Source organism: Antennarius striatus, chromosome 2 (genome assembly GCF_040054535.1).
Source record: "Antennarius striatus isolate MH-2024 chromosome 2, ASM4005453v1, whole genome shotgun sequence".
Classification (NCBI taxonomy): domain Eukaryota; kingdom Metazoa; phylum Chordata; class Actinopteri; order Lophiiformes; family Antennariidae; genus Antennarius; species Antennarius striatus.
In genome coordinates, this window is record NC_090777.1 from 8,188,119 (window position 1) to 8,205,850 (window position 17,732).

The 17,732-nt window shown below is 46.2% G+C and overlaps 1 protein-coding gene and 1 pseudogene across 3 annotated transcripts in view; one reads left to right on the forward strand and one right to left on the reverse strand.

The window, feature by feature from the left end:
* The window catches only part of klhdc8b (kelch domain containing 8B), a 165,841-nt gene that overhangs the window by 68,670 nt on the left and 79,439 nt on the right, over nucleotides 1–17,732 (reverse strand). For 2 of the 3 annotated variants that reach the window (XM_068338920.1, XM_068338928.1), the window contains one exon: nucleotides 10,442–10,648. The exons of the other annotated variant lie outside the window; for it this stretch is intronic. In XM_068338920.1, the coding sequence (XP_068195021.1) occupies nucleotides 10,442–10,648 (207 nt within the window). The remainder of the gene's footprint in view (nucleotides 1–10,441; nucleotides 10,649–17,732) is intronic. 3 annotated transcript variants of the gene reach the window in all.
* Nucleotides 10,573–16,519, forward strand: LOC137611001 (uncharacterized; annotated as a pseudogene).

Genomic DNA, 17,732 nt, shown 5'->3' on the forward strand with positions numbered 1-17,732 from the left:
TGTCTGTTAAAGCACTTTGAAATGTCTGTTGCCATGATTAAGCGCTATGTAATTAAAACTTGATTGATTGATTGACGTATGTTAGAGAGGTGCAGGACATGTATGAGGATTGTAAGACAGTGGTGAGGTGTGCTGTAGGTGTGACAAAGGAGTTCAAGATGGAGGTGGGACTGCATCAGGGATCAGCTCTGAGCCCCTTCTTGTTCGCTATGGTGATCGACAGGGTGACAGATGAGGTTAGACAGGAATATCCATGGACTACGATGTTTGCAGATGACATTGTGATCTGTAGTCAAAGCAAGGAACAGGTTGAGGCTAGAGAGGTGGAGGTTTGTACTGGAAAGGGAAGGAGTGAAGGTTAGCTGCAATAAGACAGAGTACATGTGTGTGAATGAGAGGGACCCAAGTGGAAGAGTGAGGTTAGGTTAGTGAGGTTACCATCCTGTGCTGTTTAGCTACACTCTCACCCAGCACTACTTTGCAGTCACTGACCTCCTTCAGATTACACCGTCTACACAAGATGTAGTCTACCTGTGTGCTCCTACCTCCACTCTTATAGGTCACCCTATGATCCTGCCTCTTCTGGAATAAAGTATTCTCTATAGCCATGTCTATCCTTTTTGCAAAGTCAACCACCATCTGTCCTTCTGCATTTCCCTGCTGGATGCCAGACCTGCCATTTACCTCCTCATCACCTCTGTTTCCTGCATCAACATGTCCATTGAAGTCTGCACCTATAACAACTCTTACTTCTAGGTATGCTCTGCATCACTTCATCAAAATCCAACCAGAATTTCTCCATCTCCTCCATCTCACTTCCTACCTGTGGAGCATAGCCACTAACAATATTGAACATCACACCACGGATTTCTAGCTTCAGACTCATCACTCTATCTGACACTTTTTTACCTCCAGGAAATCCCTAAAAAACTCCTCCTTCAAGATAACTCCTACTCCATTTTTCTTCCTATCTACACCATGATAGAACAGCTTGAACCCTGTTCCTAAACTTCTGCGAGACGAAATAAATATAAGTTGTGTCCTCCTATGGACAGCCTCCAGCCGAGTCTACTACTGCAAGCCAGCAGTATTGGACTTGTGTACTCCAGGGAGGAGATGCTGTCCATGAGGACCAGAAGAAATCCGGAAAGTCATCCCTGACAACATCCAAAGAAGATACCAAGGCACTCACGGGGGTGACAACAAAAGGCTAAGCTAACAGCTAGAGCAACTAGCCCGAGGTGAGTGAAGCCTATTCTCCCCTCCGTCATCATGGGGAAGGTCAACTCACTGCCTAACAAGCTGGATGTTCTAACAGTGCTGTGCAGGACTCAGCAGCACTTGTTTGTTTTCTCCGAGACGTGGCTGACAATGTATGCGACGCTAATGTTACGCTGATTGGCTTCTCCACAAGAACGGACCGGGATAGGAGCACGGCTGATAAGAAGAAAGGAGGTGGACTTATTATTTATACGTCCGAGAGATGGTGCCCCCCTCGACATGTGATGGTGAAAACAAAGCTGTGCAACCGCGATCTGGAACTAACAGCTGTTACCATCAGCCCCTACTACCTGGCGTGTGTTTTCACACATTGTTGTCGTCATCGTTTATGTCCCACCACATTAAGATGGCGCAAGAAACCATCTGTGCGACCACCTCTGCTCTTCGGACCCGGCTCCCGGAGACTGTTCATCATCACATGACGTCAAATACGTCACCTTGGACTCGTCACTGCCCACATTGGTCCAGTTTTTGGACAGCCCCACACAGAAAAATAGAACCACAGATCTGTTCTACACCAATGCCAAGGATGCATACACAGCTACCCCCCTCCACCCACTAGGTAAATCAGATCACAACCTAGTGTACTTCCAGCCCACCCACATCATGCATCGTCCCTGTGCCCAAGAGAAGACGCCCAACAGAGCTCAATGACTATCGACCAGTGGCTCTCATCTTGCATGTGATGAAGACCCTGGAGCAACTGGTCCTGGAGCTCATGCATCCCCACGGTAGGCTGAGATGGACCCTCTCCAGTTTGCCTACTGGCCTCTTGTTGGGGTTGACGATGCTGTCCTTTACCTCCTCCATCGTTTGTTGACCTATATGGATGTCGGGTGCTTTTCTTTGACTTCTTGAGCACCTTCAACACCATCCAGCCCAGGCTCCTGCAGGACAAACTGGCCTCTGTGGCTGTGGATCCCAGCATTGTGAGCTGGATCACCAATTACCTGACTGACAGACCAAAGTGCATCCGTATGAGGGACTGTTTTTCTTCTGTGGTGACCAGCAGCACAGGGGATCCTCAGGTTACTGTGCTTTCTCCCTTTCTCATCGCCTTCTACACCGCAGACTTCCAGCATAATTCAGATGCATACCACATACAGAAATTCTCAGATGACACTGCGATTAAGGCATGTACGAGGGAGGGTGATGAGGGGGGTGACAGGAGAGTGGTGGCGGACTTTGAGGAGTGGTGTCAGCGGAACAAGCTTCAGATGAACATCTTCAAGACCAAGGAAAGAAAGAAAAGAAACTTCACTTTATTAATCCCTGGTGGGGGAATTATTTTTCCACTCAGATTATACACACACACACACATATATATATATATATATATATAATGTTAGACATGTGTACAATGTTGTGTACAGGCCCCTGGAACAAATACACAACACGCTAGAGACCTGTGAGCATGCAATAAGTACAGTATAGGGGGATGCAGAGTGATGGGCCTCTGTAGCACCTCAATTGAGCAGTTGTTCAAGGGCGCCTCGGCACTGACCTGGACTTGTTCAAGGGCGCCTCGGCACTGACCTGGAGGTGAGCTGACACCTCCCACTGTCAGCTCACACTCCGAAGAGGGCTGGGCAGGAGCAGGAATCGAACCGCCAATCCTGTGATCATAGGACGACCCGCTCTACCACTGAGCCACTGCCACCCCCCATGATGGTCCAGGAGAGATGGACCCAGGAGATTGTCCTGGATTTCTGACGGGCATCTATTTTGGCACAGTCGGTGGTCATTGATAGCAAAGAGGTGGAGACTAACAAGTACCGGGGACTGCAGCTGGATTAGACACTGGATTGTTCTACCAATATAGACTATGTACAAGAAGTGGCGAAGTAGGATGTACTTCCTGAGGAGGCTAGCCTCCTTCAACGTCTGCTCCAAGCTCCTTCAGATGTTCCACCAGTCTGTTGTATCCAGTGTGCCATCTTACGTGATTGTGTGTTGGGGTAGCGGTGCCAGGAAAAGGGACATGGAATGCCTAAACAGACTCATTCACAGGGCTGGTTCTGTGGTTGGGCAGATCCTGGACTCTGTGGAGACAGTTCTGATGAGAACGATGTTCAAGTTGAGAACAATCTTGGGTAACACCAGCCACCCCCGGCTCACCATCTTCTCCCAGCAGAGAAGCTGTTTCAGTAGCAGCCTGCTGTCACTAATTTCCACAGAGAGATTGAGGACCTCTTTTGTGCCCTGTGCCATCAGAAGGTACAATGAGAGTATCAGGAAGAAGAAGGGTAGGGCATCAAGGCCAGTAAGGTTATCGACTTGCGGCTGAGTGTGGGGAGGTGATGGTCTGGAGATCTGCTGGAGTGGTACCTGGGTGTCATGTGGTTGTTAATGACATGTCTGGTAATATCTTATGTATGATGGATGTGACTGCCCACCGTCTGGCTGTCTAGCTTGAGTTCCCATGGGATCTGGGACCAATTATATGACTAGTGCACTGTATTTATACTGTTAGGATGGCGAATGCTGGGTTGTGTTTAACTGTTATACAAAGAAAACACAAGAAAAGATTTATAACATATGTTGTATGGCTGTATGTGTCATGTCTCCGAACAATTAAGTTTTGCATTTGTCTGAAATGACATTTTCTCCTTTTTTGTTTTTTCCACAAGTAAACAAAGAGTGCAGCACTGAAAGAGGCATGGAGGGAGAGGTGTAAAGAAACAGAAAATATGAGGAGAGAGAGATTGAGAGAGAGAGAGAGAGAGAGAGAGAGAAAGAGAGAGAGAGAGAGAGAGAGAGAGAGAGAGAGAGAGAGAGAGAGAGAGAGAGAGAGAAGAAAAACAACGGTGGCATCTCTATTGCTTGTTTGATTGCAACCAGCAGGTCAGATCGAAATGCGTCGTGCTGTGCCTTATCATCCAGACATTGAACACATATTGTGTCATTTCATATCCTGTCACACTGGCAGTCAGTTCATAGCCTTCACCTTCCTTCTTTCCACACACCTGCAGCCACTCCCCAATCTGTCTCCAGCCTTTATATACCTTGTTTAGTTCTCATCTCTCCGCCAGATTGTTTTAGTGTTCACCCTTACTTTCCAACCTTAGTATCCTGACCGTAGTTGTGATCGTGACTCTGCCTGTTCTCCTGACCTTGCCTGTTTCCAACCCATTGTTGGATTTGTCTTTCCTGGTTTTGGATTGCCTATATTGTATGACCCTGTCCGACTCCCGGATCCTGTCTACCTGTCTGCCCCTTATTGGGCTTGTCTGCCCTTGGATCTGTACCAGAACTCTGTCTATGAGACCCTTGACCCACCTGCTTACCCTGTCATGCTTTTGGGTTCCCCTGCCAGTCATGTTCTAGTCCTGACAGTAGGTGACTGCATGTGTGTAAGCAGAAGTGAATCATTTCCCTTTGGGATTATTAAAGTATTCATTCAATTGCAATGACAATATTTTCTGTAGGTAGATAACACCACAGTTTTTTTGAATGCTGCAGACAGACAGGCAGACAGACACTGTTGGATACAGTACATGTACTTTTGATTTACATACATCATGTGAAGAAGCACATCGGTGATTGTATGAAATACACAGTTAAATAAACCTGTAAACAATCTGGGATGGCTGAGTCCAAATTCAAAATAAGTTGCTCATCCTGATATCATTGCTCTTTGACCCTCGTTGATTCATAGATCTGCTTCATTTACATTCTTGTTATATTTTATAGGGTTTATGAAGAAAAAGTGATTGTGATGGACACAGAAGATCCCCTTGACACTTGGATCACCTCAAAACCCCTCGACTTCACATGGCCTAATGGTGCCATTTTGAAGAACCAAGTCCAGGAGGGCCTCTTACTCTATGGAGATAATGGGAGTCTTTCTACCGTCATGCGGAATTCTGCAATTCTAGAACAAGTAGACATGCACGTACTACACCTATAGTGGAGCACAAAGAGTGATGAAATCTGCCTCTATCTATTCATGCCCTACATCTCATCCTCTGGCTCTCTGATTTTTGTCCATTGCTGGAATGAAGATTCAAATTTCACAAGCTGAAAAGTTATTCAGGTTACATCAAAAAAAATTGCGAGTCAAATAATGGGTTCCACCACCAAACCAATAGAGTTCAGAGTGGTTTAGCATCACAAAAAATAAAAAAGAACAACTGCAAAAAAGATGACTGAACTAAGCGTGAAGAATAAAAGATGCATTTAAATGAAGCAGTATGCAAATGAATTTATTATACACACTCTATGACCTCTCTGCACTGACAGAGCACAGCCAGATTAAAAAAAACCCAATATGAGTTATAAACAGATGAACGAGAGAACCAAAACAAGTTTGAGGAGCTGATCTCTGAAATATGCAGCAAAATTAATGATTAATGATGGAGGCTGAAAATACTGGAGATGAAAGCAGACATAGATGAGAAAAATCTTCATACTGACATTCTCCTTATAGACACCAATATGCATCATACTGATTCAGATCTCTATCTGTTGCTAGCATAGGAGTAAAGAGATGTGATGCATCTGTAGCTCGTACAGTTACAACAGATCAGCTCCCTCCCTGTGGTTAGTCTAAAAACAAACACAGCGGTCACACTCTTGTTGCCAAGCAACACCAATGCTTGCCTGATCATACGACTATGAAACACAAAAGACAGGAGAGGGGAGGAGAGGAGAAGAGGGGGAGGAAAAGGAGAAGAGAACAGAGGAGAGGAGAGGTTTTTAAAAAACAACAACATTTATTTACATTTACTCTTAAACATAACATCACTACAACAAAAAGAAACCCATCAGAAATCAACAAATCTGAAACATTGATCAAAAATTAATAACCAAAGAGACTTCTTCCCCTGCTGAACACAAACCCCCTGCAGAACACAACCCATATACAGTAGAGTTGAAACACATCAAATTGTCTGTCACTCTGTAGTAAGACTCCTCTGAGAGCTGCCACCTTATCGTGGTGGGGGAGTTTGAGTACCCGAATGATCCCAGGAGCTATGTTGTCAAGGGCTTTATGCTCTTGCTAGGGTCTCCCGCTGGCAAACAGGTCCTGGGTGACGGGCCAGACGAAGAGCAGCGCAAAAACCCCTATGATGAGTAAAAAATCAAGGACCGTGACGTCGCCCGGTATGGCACAACTGGGACCCCACCCGGGATTGGGGCTCGTCTGCAAGCTCCTGGTGGCCGGGCCTCTGTCCACGGTGCCAGGCCGGGCGTAGCCTGAAAGGACAACATGGAATATCACCTCACTGGGGGGAAAGGAGCCAAAGCTTGTGAGGGAGGTTGAGAGGTACCGACTAGATATAGTCGGGCTCACCTCCACCCGCAGCTTGGGCTCTGGAACCCAAACCCTTGGGAGGGGCTGGACTCTCCACTTTTCTGGTTTTGACCAAAGTGAGAGGCAGCAGGCTGGTGTGGGCTTGCTTTTGGCCCCTCAGCTCAGACTTCATATATTGGCGTTTAAGTATCTTGGGATCTTGTTCATGAGTGAGGGAAGGATGGGACTTGAGATTGACAGACGGATTGGTGCAGCTTCTACAGTGATGCAGTCGCTGTATAGGTCTGTCGTGGTGAAGAAGGTGCTGAGTCGCAAGGTGAAGCTCTCAATTTACCGGTCAATCTACGTTCTTACTCTCACCTATGGTCATGAGCTTTGGGTCATGACCGAAAGAACAAGATCCCAGATACAAGCGGCTGAAATAAGTTTCCTCCGTAGAGTGGCTGGGTGCACCCTTAGAGATAGGGTGAGGAGCTCAGTCACCAGGGAGGAGCTCATCCACCTTGAGCGGAGCCAGCTGAGGTGCCTCCTGGACGCCTCCCTGGGGAGGTGGTCCAGGCATGTCCTACCGGGAGGAGACCTCAAGGACGACCTTGGACACGCTGGAAGGACTACATCTCTCGGCTGACCTGGGAACACCTCGGGCTCCCCCCGAAGGAGCTGGAGGAGGGAAGAGGGAAGTTTGGGCATCCCGGCCCCGGATAAGATGATGGATGAATGGATGGATGGAATAAGACTGTTCAATCAATCCTTAATCTGGCTTTCACCAGTCCCTCCAGCACAGGTACAACTTTGGTGCACCTAGCACCTTGAGTCTGGTTCCAGAATGTGATCCAGATCACCAAATTGGCAGCATCAGACAAAAATTTTAGCAAAACAATAAACTTATTTACTGCTGAATATCCAAAGATGAACAGATCGAAAGTAAAATATTTCCTAAAACCTTAAAACCATTTCTTGAGCACATTAAACAGTGCCACCAGCCGGGGAGACTGAACAAATGTTTCGTGTTCCCACCCCTCCCCAGCTCAGGATCATAGTGAGCTCTGTATCTGTTCATGGCTATAGCGACATGTACAGTACAACCCTCCACTGGAGGTCTGCTAGCCGTGTTTCGAGGTGTACTTGTACAGGCTCCACCAACAGCCCTTCAGGGAGGAATCTGGGCCTCCTTCCCTCGACTCCTCAACAGCTGGGGTTAACAAGACCAAGGGGAAAATGTACACACCTTCTACGCTCCACTGATTGCAGAGGTCCCGGTCCCCTGCAAATTCCCTCAGGAGGTCACTAAAATTAACATCCAGTCGGTGTGCAGCTTTGCTAAAACAATGTCGGACTCCGTAGTGTTCTCTGGTCCCCTTCCTAATCTGACCAGTGATGACATGCTGCATGTCTTTACTCAAATGCTGGCAGTCTAGGTGGTGTCCAGCTAATGACGTTCAATTTGTAGATATAATTGGCGGACTTTTTGGGGAAAACCCGGTCTCATTAGGAGAGACGGCATACATCCCACTTGGAATGGCGCTGCTCTCCTGTCCAAAAATCTGACCAAGTTTACTTCTGACCCAAAACCCTGACCTACAGTTGAGACTGGGATGCAGAGTCACAGTCTTAAACAGGTCTCTGCACTCCTAGAACAGTCACCCACTGTACCGTCACCCACTGTACCGTCACCCATTGAAATGTTACCCACTACACTTTCACCTACTGTACTGTCACCCACCATACTGTCACCAACTGTACACACCATTGAGACTGTGTCTGTCCCTCGACCATTTAAAGTTAATTCATGTAAAATTAAGTCATTTCAAGTCCAGAGGAAAGCATCCAAATTTAATAAAAATCATAACCAAGACTTAAACAGCTCCGGAGTATAAAACAAGTAAATGTGGTCGCCTGAATATTAGATCTCTGTCTTCAAAAGCTGTTTTAATCAATGACATTATATCAGATTATCATATGGATTTATTCTGTTTAACGGAAACCTGGCTAAGTGAGGATGACTATTTTTCCCTAAATGAAGCTACTCCTCCTAGTCACCTAAATTATCAGATCCCTTGAGTCTCAGGCAGAGGTGGAGGAGTTGCATCTATTTTTAATTCCTTGCTAGAATTGAGCCCTAAACCAAAAATGATCTTCAATTCATTTGAAAGTCTAAGTCTGAGCCTATCAAACCCAATCCAGAAACTACTTCAGCCTCTATTATTTGTCATAATTTATCGTCCTCCTGGTCCATACAGTGACTTTCTATCTGAATTTGCCAATTTCTTAACTAGTTTAATTCTTAAAACTGATAAGGTCATTATTGTTGGTGATTTCAATATTCACGTGGACGGCAGTAATGATAGCCTCAGTAGCGCATTTATGTCAGTACTAGACTTCATAGGCTTTAGTCAGTGTGTACAAGAATCTAATCACCAGTTCAAGCATACTCTGGATTTAGTGCTGATTTATGGGATTGAAATTGAAGAGTTAGTTGTCTTTCCACAAAATCCTATCTTTTCTGACCACTACCTAATCACTTTTGACATTTGTCCATAGTGTGATTCCCATCCTGCAAAAAAAGTTTGTACTAGAAATTCATCATATCATGCTATTTCTAAATTCAGGGAAGAAATCCCTGTTTGCTTAATTTAATCCCAAAACTGAACTACACAGCAGGTCACTTTCCGAACTCAGTTAATGTTAGTCCATCTCAAATTGATGCGTTTGTTTACATTACTACAGACTCTCTGCGAAATCCTTAGATTTAATTGCTCCACTCAAAAATAAGACTATAAAACAGGGGATGCAAGCTCCCTGGTTTAATTTTCATACCCTCCAATTAAAGCAACAATCCCAAAAACTTGAGAGGAAATGGAATTCCACTAAACTAGGAGAACACCGCTCTGCGTGGCAAGATAGTTTACATAAATACAGGAAGGCACTTTGTTCCGCTACAGCAGCCTATTATCCATTATTAATCGAGCACAATAGAAACAATTACAGATTCTTCAGTACTGTATCCAGACTGACAAAGAACCACAGTGCATATGAGCCTTGTATTCCATCAAGTCTCCACAGCAATGATTTGAGGAATTTCTTCAATAATAAGATACTGCTCATCAGAGACAAAATTAATGGCGTCCTGTCCTCCACAAACTCTAGTCCTTCTTTAGGTCCCTTAAATCCGGAAAACACACAGCGGACTCCTGAACCCTATGGTTCTATGGATGTCTTTTCTCCACTACAGATCAGTCAGCTGATTAAAATAGTCTACTCAGCTAAACCATCCTCCTGCCTGTTAGATCCAATTTTAACTAAACTCATCAAAGAAGTCTTACCTTTAATTAGAGACCACTTCATTAATATAATTAACATGTCATTATCAACTGGATATGTACCACGGTCCTTTAAAGTAGCAGTAATAAAGCCACTTCTCAAAAAACCTAGCCTGGACCCTGCTGTTATAAATAATTATCAACCCATCTCAAATCTCCCATTTTTATCCAAGTTCTTGGACAAAATAGTCACTAATCAGTTATGTGATTTCCTTAAATCCAATTAGAGAATTTCCAGTCAGGTTTTAGGGAACATCATAGTACGGAAACGGCATTTGTCAAGGTTAGCAACGACCTTCTAACCGCTTCAGACAGAGGACTTGTTTCTATATTGGTTCTCTTGGACCTTAGTACAGCTTTTGACACATTGACCACAATATTCTTCTGGCACGACTGGACAAACAATTGGTATTAAGGGATCAGCATTGAGGTGGTTAAGTCCTATTTAAGTGACCCTTCCCAGTTTGTTAACGTTAATAACTGTCACGGGGTGCGAACAGGACCCAAGTGCAGCACAAAGAGACAAGACAAGAGTTAAGTTCAACAGTGTTTATTTTCAGGCCGGGCGGAGAGAGAATCAAACCTGGGTCTCCCAGGCGGCAGGCAGGCAGGTAACCGCTAGGCCAGCGGAGAAGGCTGGAGACACAATGGATCCCTCCAGAGAAAGGGAGCAGGCAGGAGACGAGAACAAGGGACGGAAGGCTAGTCAATTTACCGGGGCTGGAACAGGAGGCAGAGTTGTTGGACAGGCGAGGGTCAGGTTTACCGGCACAGAGAGACGAGGCAGAATCTGTGGACGAAGGGCAGGTAGGTTGGCTGGGAGGCAGACGAGAGGCAGAGTCCGGGGACGAAACAGGTCATGATCGGGCAGGCAATCCGGAGTAGAACGCCTGTTAAGTAGGACATGGGTCAATTACAATCTGGCAGAGACTGAGTGTGAGACGTGGGTTTAAATACCGGACTGATTGCAGATGGGCTGTAGGTGTGGGTGATCAGCGAGAGGTGTGGTCAGGCTGGGAGGTGGGACAGTGGAAACTGTGGAGCAGACTGCAGGAACGGAGTGATCATGACAATAACGACTCCTCCCAGTCAACTACAGTTAGCTATGGAGTTCCTCAAGGCTCAGTTCTTGGTCCAATGCTGCTTATCATATACATGCTTTGTCTAGGTAATTTGATAAGGAAACACTCCATCAACTTCCATTATTATGCTGATGATACGCAATTGTATCTCTCAATTAAACCTGATGAAGTCAATCAGTTGTGCAAATTACAGGCGTGTATCAAAGGGATTAAAGATTGGATGACCAATAACTTTTTGCATCTCAATTCTGATAAAAATGAGGTCATTATACTCGGCCCAAAACCATTAGGGATGTAGTGCCCAGTGATGTGATAGCCTTGGATGGCATCACATTTGAGGCCAAAACCACTGCGAGGAACCTTGGTGTCGTCTTTGATAAGGATCTCTCGTTTATAACACACATAACACAGGTTTTTAGAACGACCTTTTTCCATCTCCGAAACATTGCTAAAATCAGCCATATTTTAAAAAGGAATGATGCAGATAAATTAATCCCTGCTTTCATCACTTCCAGACTAGATTACTGTAACTTACTTTTTTTCAGACTCCCTCAAAAAGTCGCTGAAGACTTCAACTAATTCAGAATGCTGCTGCCCGTGTTCTGACGAGGACTAGTACCAGAGACCATATTTTTCCTGTGTAGGCTTCTGTGAACTGGCTTCCTGTGAAAGCTAGAATAGATTTTAAAATACTCCTCATCACTTAAAAAGCCCTTCATGGCCAGCCACCGACCTATCTGAAGGAACCTTTAGTCCCATATAGACCACCTAGAGCATTACGCTCTCAACATACTGGCCTACTGGTGGTTCCTAGAATATACAAAAGTAGGACAGGGGCTAGAGCCTTTAGTTATCAATCCCCTCTATTGTCTAATCACCTCCCTTCCTCAGTTTGTGAGGCAGAAGCCCTCTCACTATTTAAGACTAGACTTCAAACATTGCTTTTTCAAAAATTTTACAATCAAGGCAACATAGGCTGCAAATTTTCTTTGGTCTAGACCTACACTGCTGGAGACTCAACATCCAGACTTACTGAGTTCCTCTGTCCTCCTCCTTCTCTCTGACCATCTCTGTTACTCCTCCTCCTCTCCAATCTCACTCTCCAAGTCTCCAGCCACACCCTACTAACTTAACTTCTTCCCTGGATTCTCTGTGCTCTATGTCATTTTAGGTTTTCTCAAGTTCACTCCTCCTCCACCCATCCACTGTGGACCTGCTCTTCCCATCCCACCAGTATCACCCCTAACGTACTAATCGGCTGGGGTCTGGCTTCCTTTATTTCCTCCCGCCACCATACTGTTCCACCCCTAATCCGCCCATCCGCTGTGAACCATTTACTGTGGACCTGCTCCTCCCATCCCACTAGTATCACCCCTCACCTAACCATCAGCTGGGGTCCTGCTGCCTCTCTTCATCTATGTCACCATACTGTTCCACCCCTCATCCGCCCAGCTGCTGTGGACCTGCATCTCCAAGCCCACCAGTATCACCCCCATCTATCCATGTGCTGTGGACCTTTTCCCCCAAGCCCACCAGGACCACCCCTCTATCCATTGGCCGGGGTCCTGCTTCCTGTCTTCCTCCGTGCCGTCATAGTCATCCATGCAGCTGTAATTGTGCCTTGAATTTACTAATGGGAAACAGGTATTTAAGACAAAAACCCCAATAGTCTAACTATAACCGTATTGACACTGAGTCGATCTTGGCCTATCTGCCACTCTCTTTCTGTCTCTCTTTCTGTCTCTCTTTCTCTTACCTTGTTCTTATCTTATTTTTATTTCTTTTCCACCCAACCAGTCAAGGCTGATGGCTGCCCAAAAGAGTCTTTGTCCTGTCCTTCCTCAACGAGGGAGTTTTTCCCCGCCGCTGTTGCTTATGCTTGCTCTGGAGGGTTCAGCTGGATTTGTTATGTCTTAAAGCACTTTGAAATGTCTGTTGCCATGATTAAGCGCTATATAAATAAAACTTGATTGATTGATTGATTGATTGATTGATTGAAAGGGGTAGGACAGCAAAGACCTCTACCACTCTTGTGACCGGCCTGATGGAGGTGATGCCACACTTCTCCCTCAGGGCATCCACCGTCGTCCTCAACAGATGTCCTGGTTTGGTGCAGCCGGCCCCCCTAAGCTTGGCCCACAAGCTAACAGATTGCAAAGTCTCAGTTTTTAATTGAAAAACAAAGGTAAGAACCACAATCCTGGGAATCCATGATTAGTGCAGGCGATGTTAAAGATCATCCAACCTTGCAAAACAGTTGCATAAAATGGGGACAGCCCAGAAAGGTACACTTCCTCTGACTGAAGCCAGAACAGCTGTTCATCATAATCCAACCTCCAAGCTCTCCTTAGACGTTTTACTGCAGCACCTGTTCTCACTCATCCTGACCCAACTCTGCAGTTCATCGTCAAGGTGATTTCTTCGTATACTGGTGTTGGTGTCACAGCAATCCTTTTCTGACCAAAAACTGCATCCTTCTGACCAGAAACTGCATCACCGTCTTTTGGACGTTCGCCGCCGTGGCTGAGGCTACCAGTTCTTGGCCAACTTGGAGGGTTATGGCCAAGAGGAGCATTCCTGGGTGTCCCACTGCCTTATTCTGGATCCCGAGTAGATTGTGGACTTTTACCGTGCCCATCCTGGCAAGCCCGTGTGCCCATCCTGGCATTACCCCCCTTGTCATTGACAGGGGGGGTAATGTCAAGATTTGCAGTTGATTCTCTCTCTCTCCCTCCTTTTCATAGTCACTCCTGGTTTCCACCTACCTGGGCGGCAGCAGAGCAGCACACCAGTCTCCAATCACCAATCTCCAGACCTTCACGAGGACCAGCTTCCCACTATTCATTGCCAGTTTGCTTGTACTGCTTGTCAGTATCTGCACCGTGGCCCTCATAAACTTTGCCCGTTGACTGTTACCCTTCTAGCCCACCTGCTTGCCTCAGCTACTTATCTCCTGCCGATTCACTTGCTCAGCCTGGTCATCTGATCCACCATCTCATCACATAATTTTGTCAAATAAATCTCCTTTTTCTCTTAGCTGACGTCTTCACATTTGGGTCCTACAATGGACCATGACAGTATCCTGTTGATAATAACAAGTTAATCATATTAGGGAGGGGCTGCTAAGTAAAGGTAGGGCTTTTTTGATTAGCTTTGATGGAATTGGATCTGACAGGACGATGGTTTAGCTGAGGAGTCTATTTTAGTCAGCTGACTAATCTGTATTGAAGAAAAGACATCCATGGAACCAGAAGGTTCAATGGTTGGACATGTGTTTTCCGGATCTAAGGGATCTAAAGAAGGTTCACTCAGTGGGTACATGAAGCAACTCATTTCAGTGATAATATCTTAGATCTGATTCTATCGCATGGTATAAGACTCAAAACGTATCTGTTTTGATCCAAAAATATTTTGTTATATTAGTTATATGTTCTATATAACATATAACTAATATTTGGGGGGGCAGTCTCAATGTTTAGGTCCAGCCTAGTACTGCCAGCATGAAGTAGGATTTCTTTCCCTTTTTAGGCCCCTGCCTCTTATTAATCTTCAGCTATTTTGGTCCCTCTAGCACCACTCTCGCCCTTGCTCTCTCTATCTCTCTCTCCCTCTCCTGTTTTCTCTCTCAGGCCTTTGTGGGGTGGATCATCAGCTATTGGTGACGTCTGTCCGCTTCCTTGGCTGGTGGTATCAAAAGCTACACAATGGATCTGCATCACCATCTACTATGGTAATCTGGTTCCATTTCATTTGGTTCAGTTGTGGTGTAGGATTTGGCAGGGGTAATCATACACTGTATTTTGTTTAAGAACGATGACTTAGGCATTTATGTGGTCTGTCCTCAGAGTGGTGGATCCTTTGCATTTGGTGACTTCTGTCTGCTTCATCGGCTGGTGGTGACTCACTCTACTGGATGGATCAGCATGCTTTTGTCATACATTTATTAATGTTTGTGGGGGGAGGGGGGGTAAATTTTATATACTGAGGATGAGGGATGAATGAGACATTGTTTGTGAATCTGGGCTATATATATAAAAATAAATAAATAAACTTATATACTGGTCTGATCCTACAAGGGAAAATGAGAGCTATAGTTAGTAATACTTCAAAGGCATGTATACATGTTAGTGTGTGTGTGTGTGTGTGTGTGTGTGTGTGTGTGTGTGTGTGTGTGTGTGTGTGTGTGTATTTGCGCTAACCCTGTAGCACATATACACACAAACAGGGGGGCCTGCAGGTAGGCATGTAGGGGGTAGGTGGCAGCAGCCCCCAGTGACAGCAGCCCCTTTGTGGAGCGCTGCAAATGAGCAGCATGTAAAGGGGGACGGCGCCTTGCTCAAGGGTGCCTCGGAAGTGTTCCAGAGGTGAGCTGGTACCGCCCACTGTCGGCTCACACTCTGGGTCTTTTTTGGGCGGGAGTGGGAATCGAACCACTGATTTTAGGAACATTGGACGACCCACTCTATCACCTGCTCTACCGCTGAGGCACTGCTGCCCCAGTGTTACTGTTATCCATCCATCCATTCATCCATCATCTACCGCTTACCCGGTAGATGATGGGCTGGGTCGCGGAGGCAATAGTCTCAGGAGGGATTCCCATACTTCCCTCTCCCCAGACACCTCCAGCTCCTCCGGGGGGAGCTCGAGGTGTTCCCAGGCCAGCCGAGAGACATAGTCCCTCCAGCGAGTTATAGGTCTTCCTCGAGGTCTCCTCCAGGTAGGACATGCCCGGACCACCTCCCCAGGGAGGTGTCCAGAAGGCATCCAGAGCAGATTCCCGAGCCACCTCAGCTGGCTTTGCTCGAGGCGGATGAGCAGCGGCACTACTCCGAGCTCCTCCCTTGTGATTGAGCTCCTCACCCTATCTCTAAGGGTGCGCCCAGCCAATCTACGGAGGAATCTCATTTCAGCCGCTTGTATTTGGGATCTTGTTCTTTCGGTCATGACCCAAAGCTCATGACCATAGGGGAGGGTAGGAACGTAGATTGACGGTAAATCGAGAGCTTCATCTTGCAACTCAGCTCCTTCTTCACCACAACAGACCTATACAGTGACTGCATCACTGCAGAAGCTGCACTAATCCGTCTGTCAATCTCACGTTCCATCCTTCCTTCAGTGGTGAACAAAACCCCAAGATACTTAAACTCCTCCACTTGGGGCAAGGACTCTCCACCGACCTGAAGAGGGCACACCACCCTTTTCTGGTCGAGAACCATGGCCTCGGATTTAGAGTGTGGTTTAACAAGGCGTTCATGATAGACAAACTGTGACAGAAACTACCACAGAAGTTCAATAACAGAACACCATTCATGTTCAGATCGGGGAGGCCATTCATCCCAATCACCCCTTTCCAGGTCTCACTGTCATTCCCCACGTGAGCGTTGAAGTCCCCAAGAAGAACAATGGAGTTCCCGGTTGGAACACTATTCAGTACACCTTCCAGGGACTCCAAGAAGGCCAGGTATTCTGCACTGCCATTTGGCCCATAGGCCGAAACAACAGTGAGACACCTGTCCCCAACCTGAAGGCACAGGGACGCGACCCTCTCGTTCACCGGGGTGAACTCCAACATATGACGTCTGAGCTGTTGGCCACAAGCAAGCCCACACCAGCCCGCTGCCTCTCACTTTGGGCAACAAATGGAGAGTCCAGCCCCTCTCAAGGGTTTGGGTTCCAGAGCCCAAGCTGTGGGTGGAGGTGAGCCCAACTATATCTAGTCGGTACTCTCAACCTCCCTCACAAGCTCTGGCTCCTCTCCCCCCAACGAGGTGACATTCCATATCCCTAGAGCTAGTCTCTTTTTCTGGGGTTTGGGTCATCAAGCCCCATGCTGACAACTGTCACCCAATCCACACTGCACCCATCGCCTACGGTTTCCTCGGTGGGTGGTGAGTCCATCGGAGGTTGGGCCAACGTCATCCTTACGGGTGGAGCCCGGCTGGGCCCCGAGGGCAGAGGCCCGGCCACCAGGCACTTGCATACGAGCATCAATCCCGGGCCTGGCTCAAGGGTGGGGCCCCGATAGCGCCATACCAGTCAATGTCATGGTCCTTGATTATTAGCCATCATAGGGGTTTTACTGTAATTGTTATTATTATTGTTTTGTTGTTAATCTGTACATTCCGTATCTATTGCTTCATCTGTATGCTCCTGGAAGAGGGATCCCTCCTTTGTAGTCTTCCTGAGGTTACTCCCATCCGTTTTTTTTCCCTGTTAAAAGGGTTTTGGGGGGAGTTGTTCCTTATGTGATGTGAAGGTCGTAATGCTTGCAGTACACAAAGGTCAGGGAGATATCGTTCATGTGCAGATTGTAAAGCCCTTTGAGACATTTCTGTGATTCTGGTCTATATGATCATAAACTTGAAACTTGACTTTGGTGGAGGACAGGATCTGATGAGCAGAATCTTATTATTGAAAAAAATTATGGAATCATTGCTGTGGAAACTTCATGGAATACTAGGCTCATAAGCACTGAGGTTCTTTGTCAGTCTGTATAGAGTACTGAACAAGAATCTGATTTTTTTTCCTCTAATAAAGACGAATAATAGGCTGTTCTAGCAGAACAAAGTGCCTTCCTGTATTTACATAAACTATCTTGCCACACACAGCGGTGTTCTCCTAGTTAAACAGAACGTCATTTCCTCTCAAGTTTTCGGGAATGCAGCTTTAATTGGTGGGTATCATGATGTGAACCAGGGTACACACATCCACTGTTTTATTGTCTTATTTTTTAAGGTTTTGCGCAGAGAGTCTATTGTCAACAAACTCATCAATTTGAGATGGACCAATATT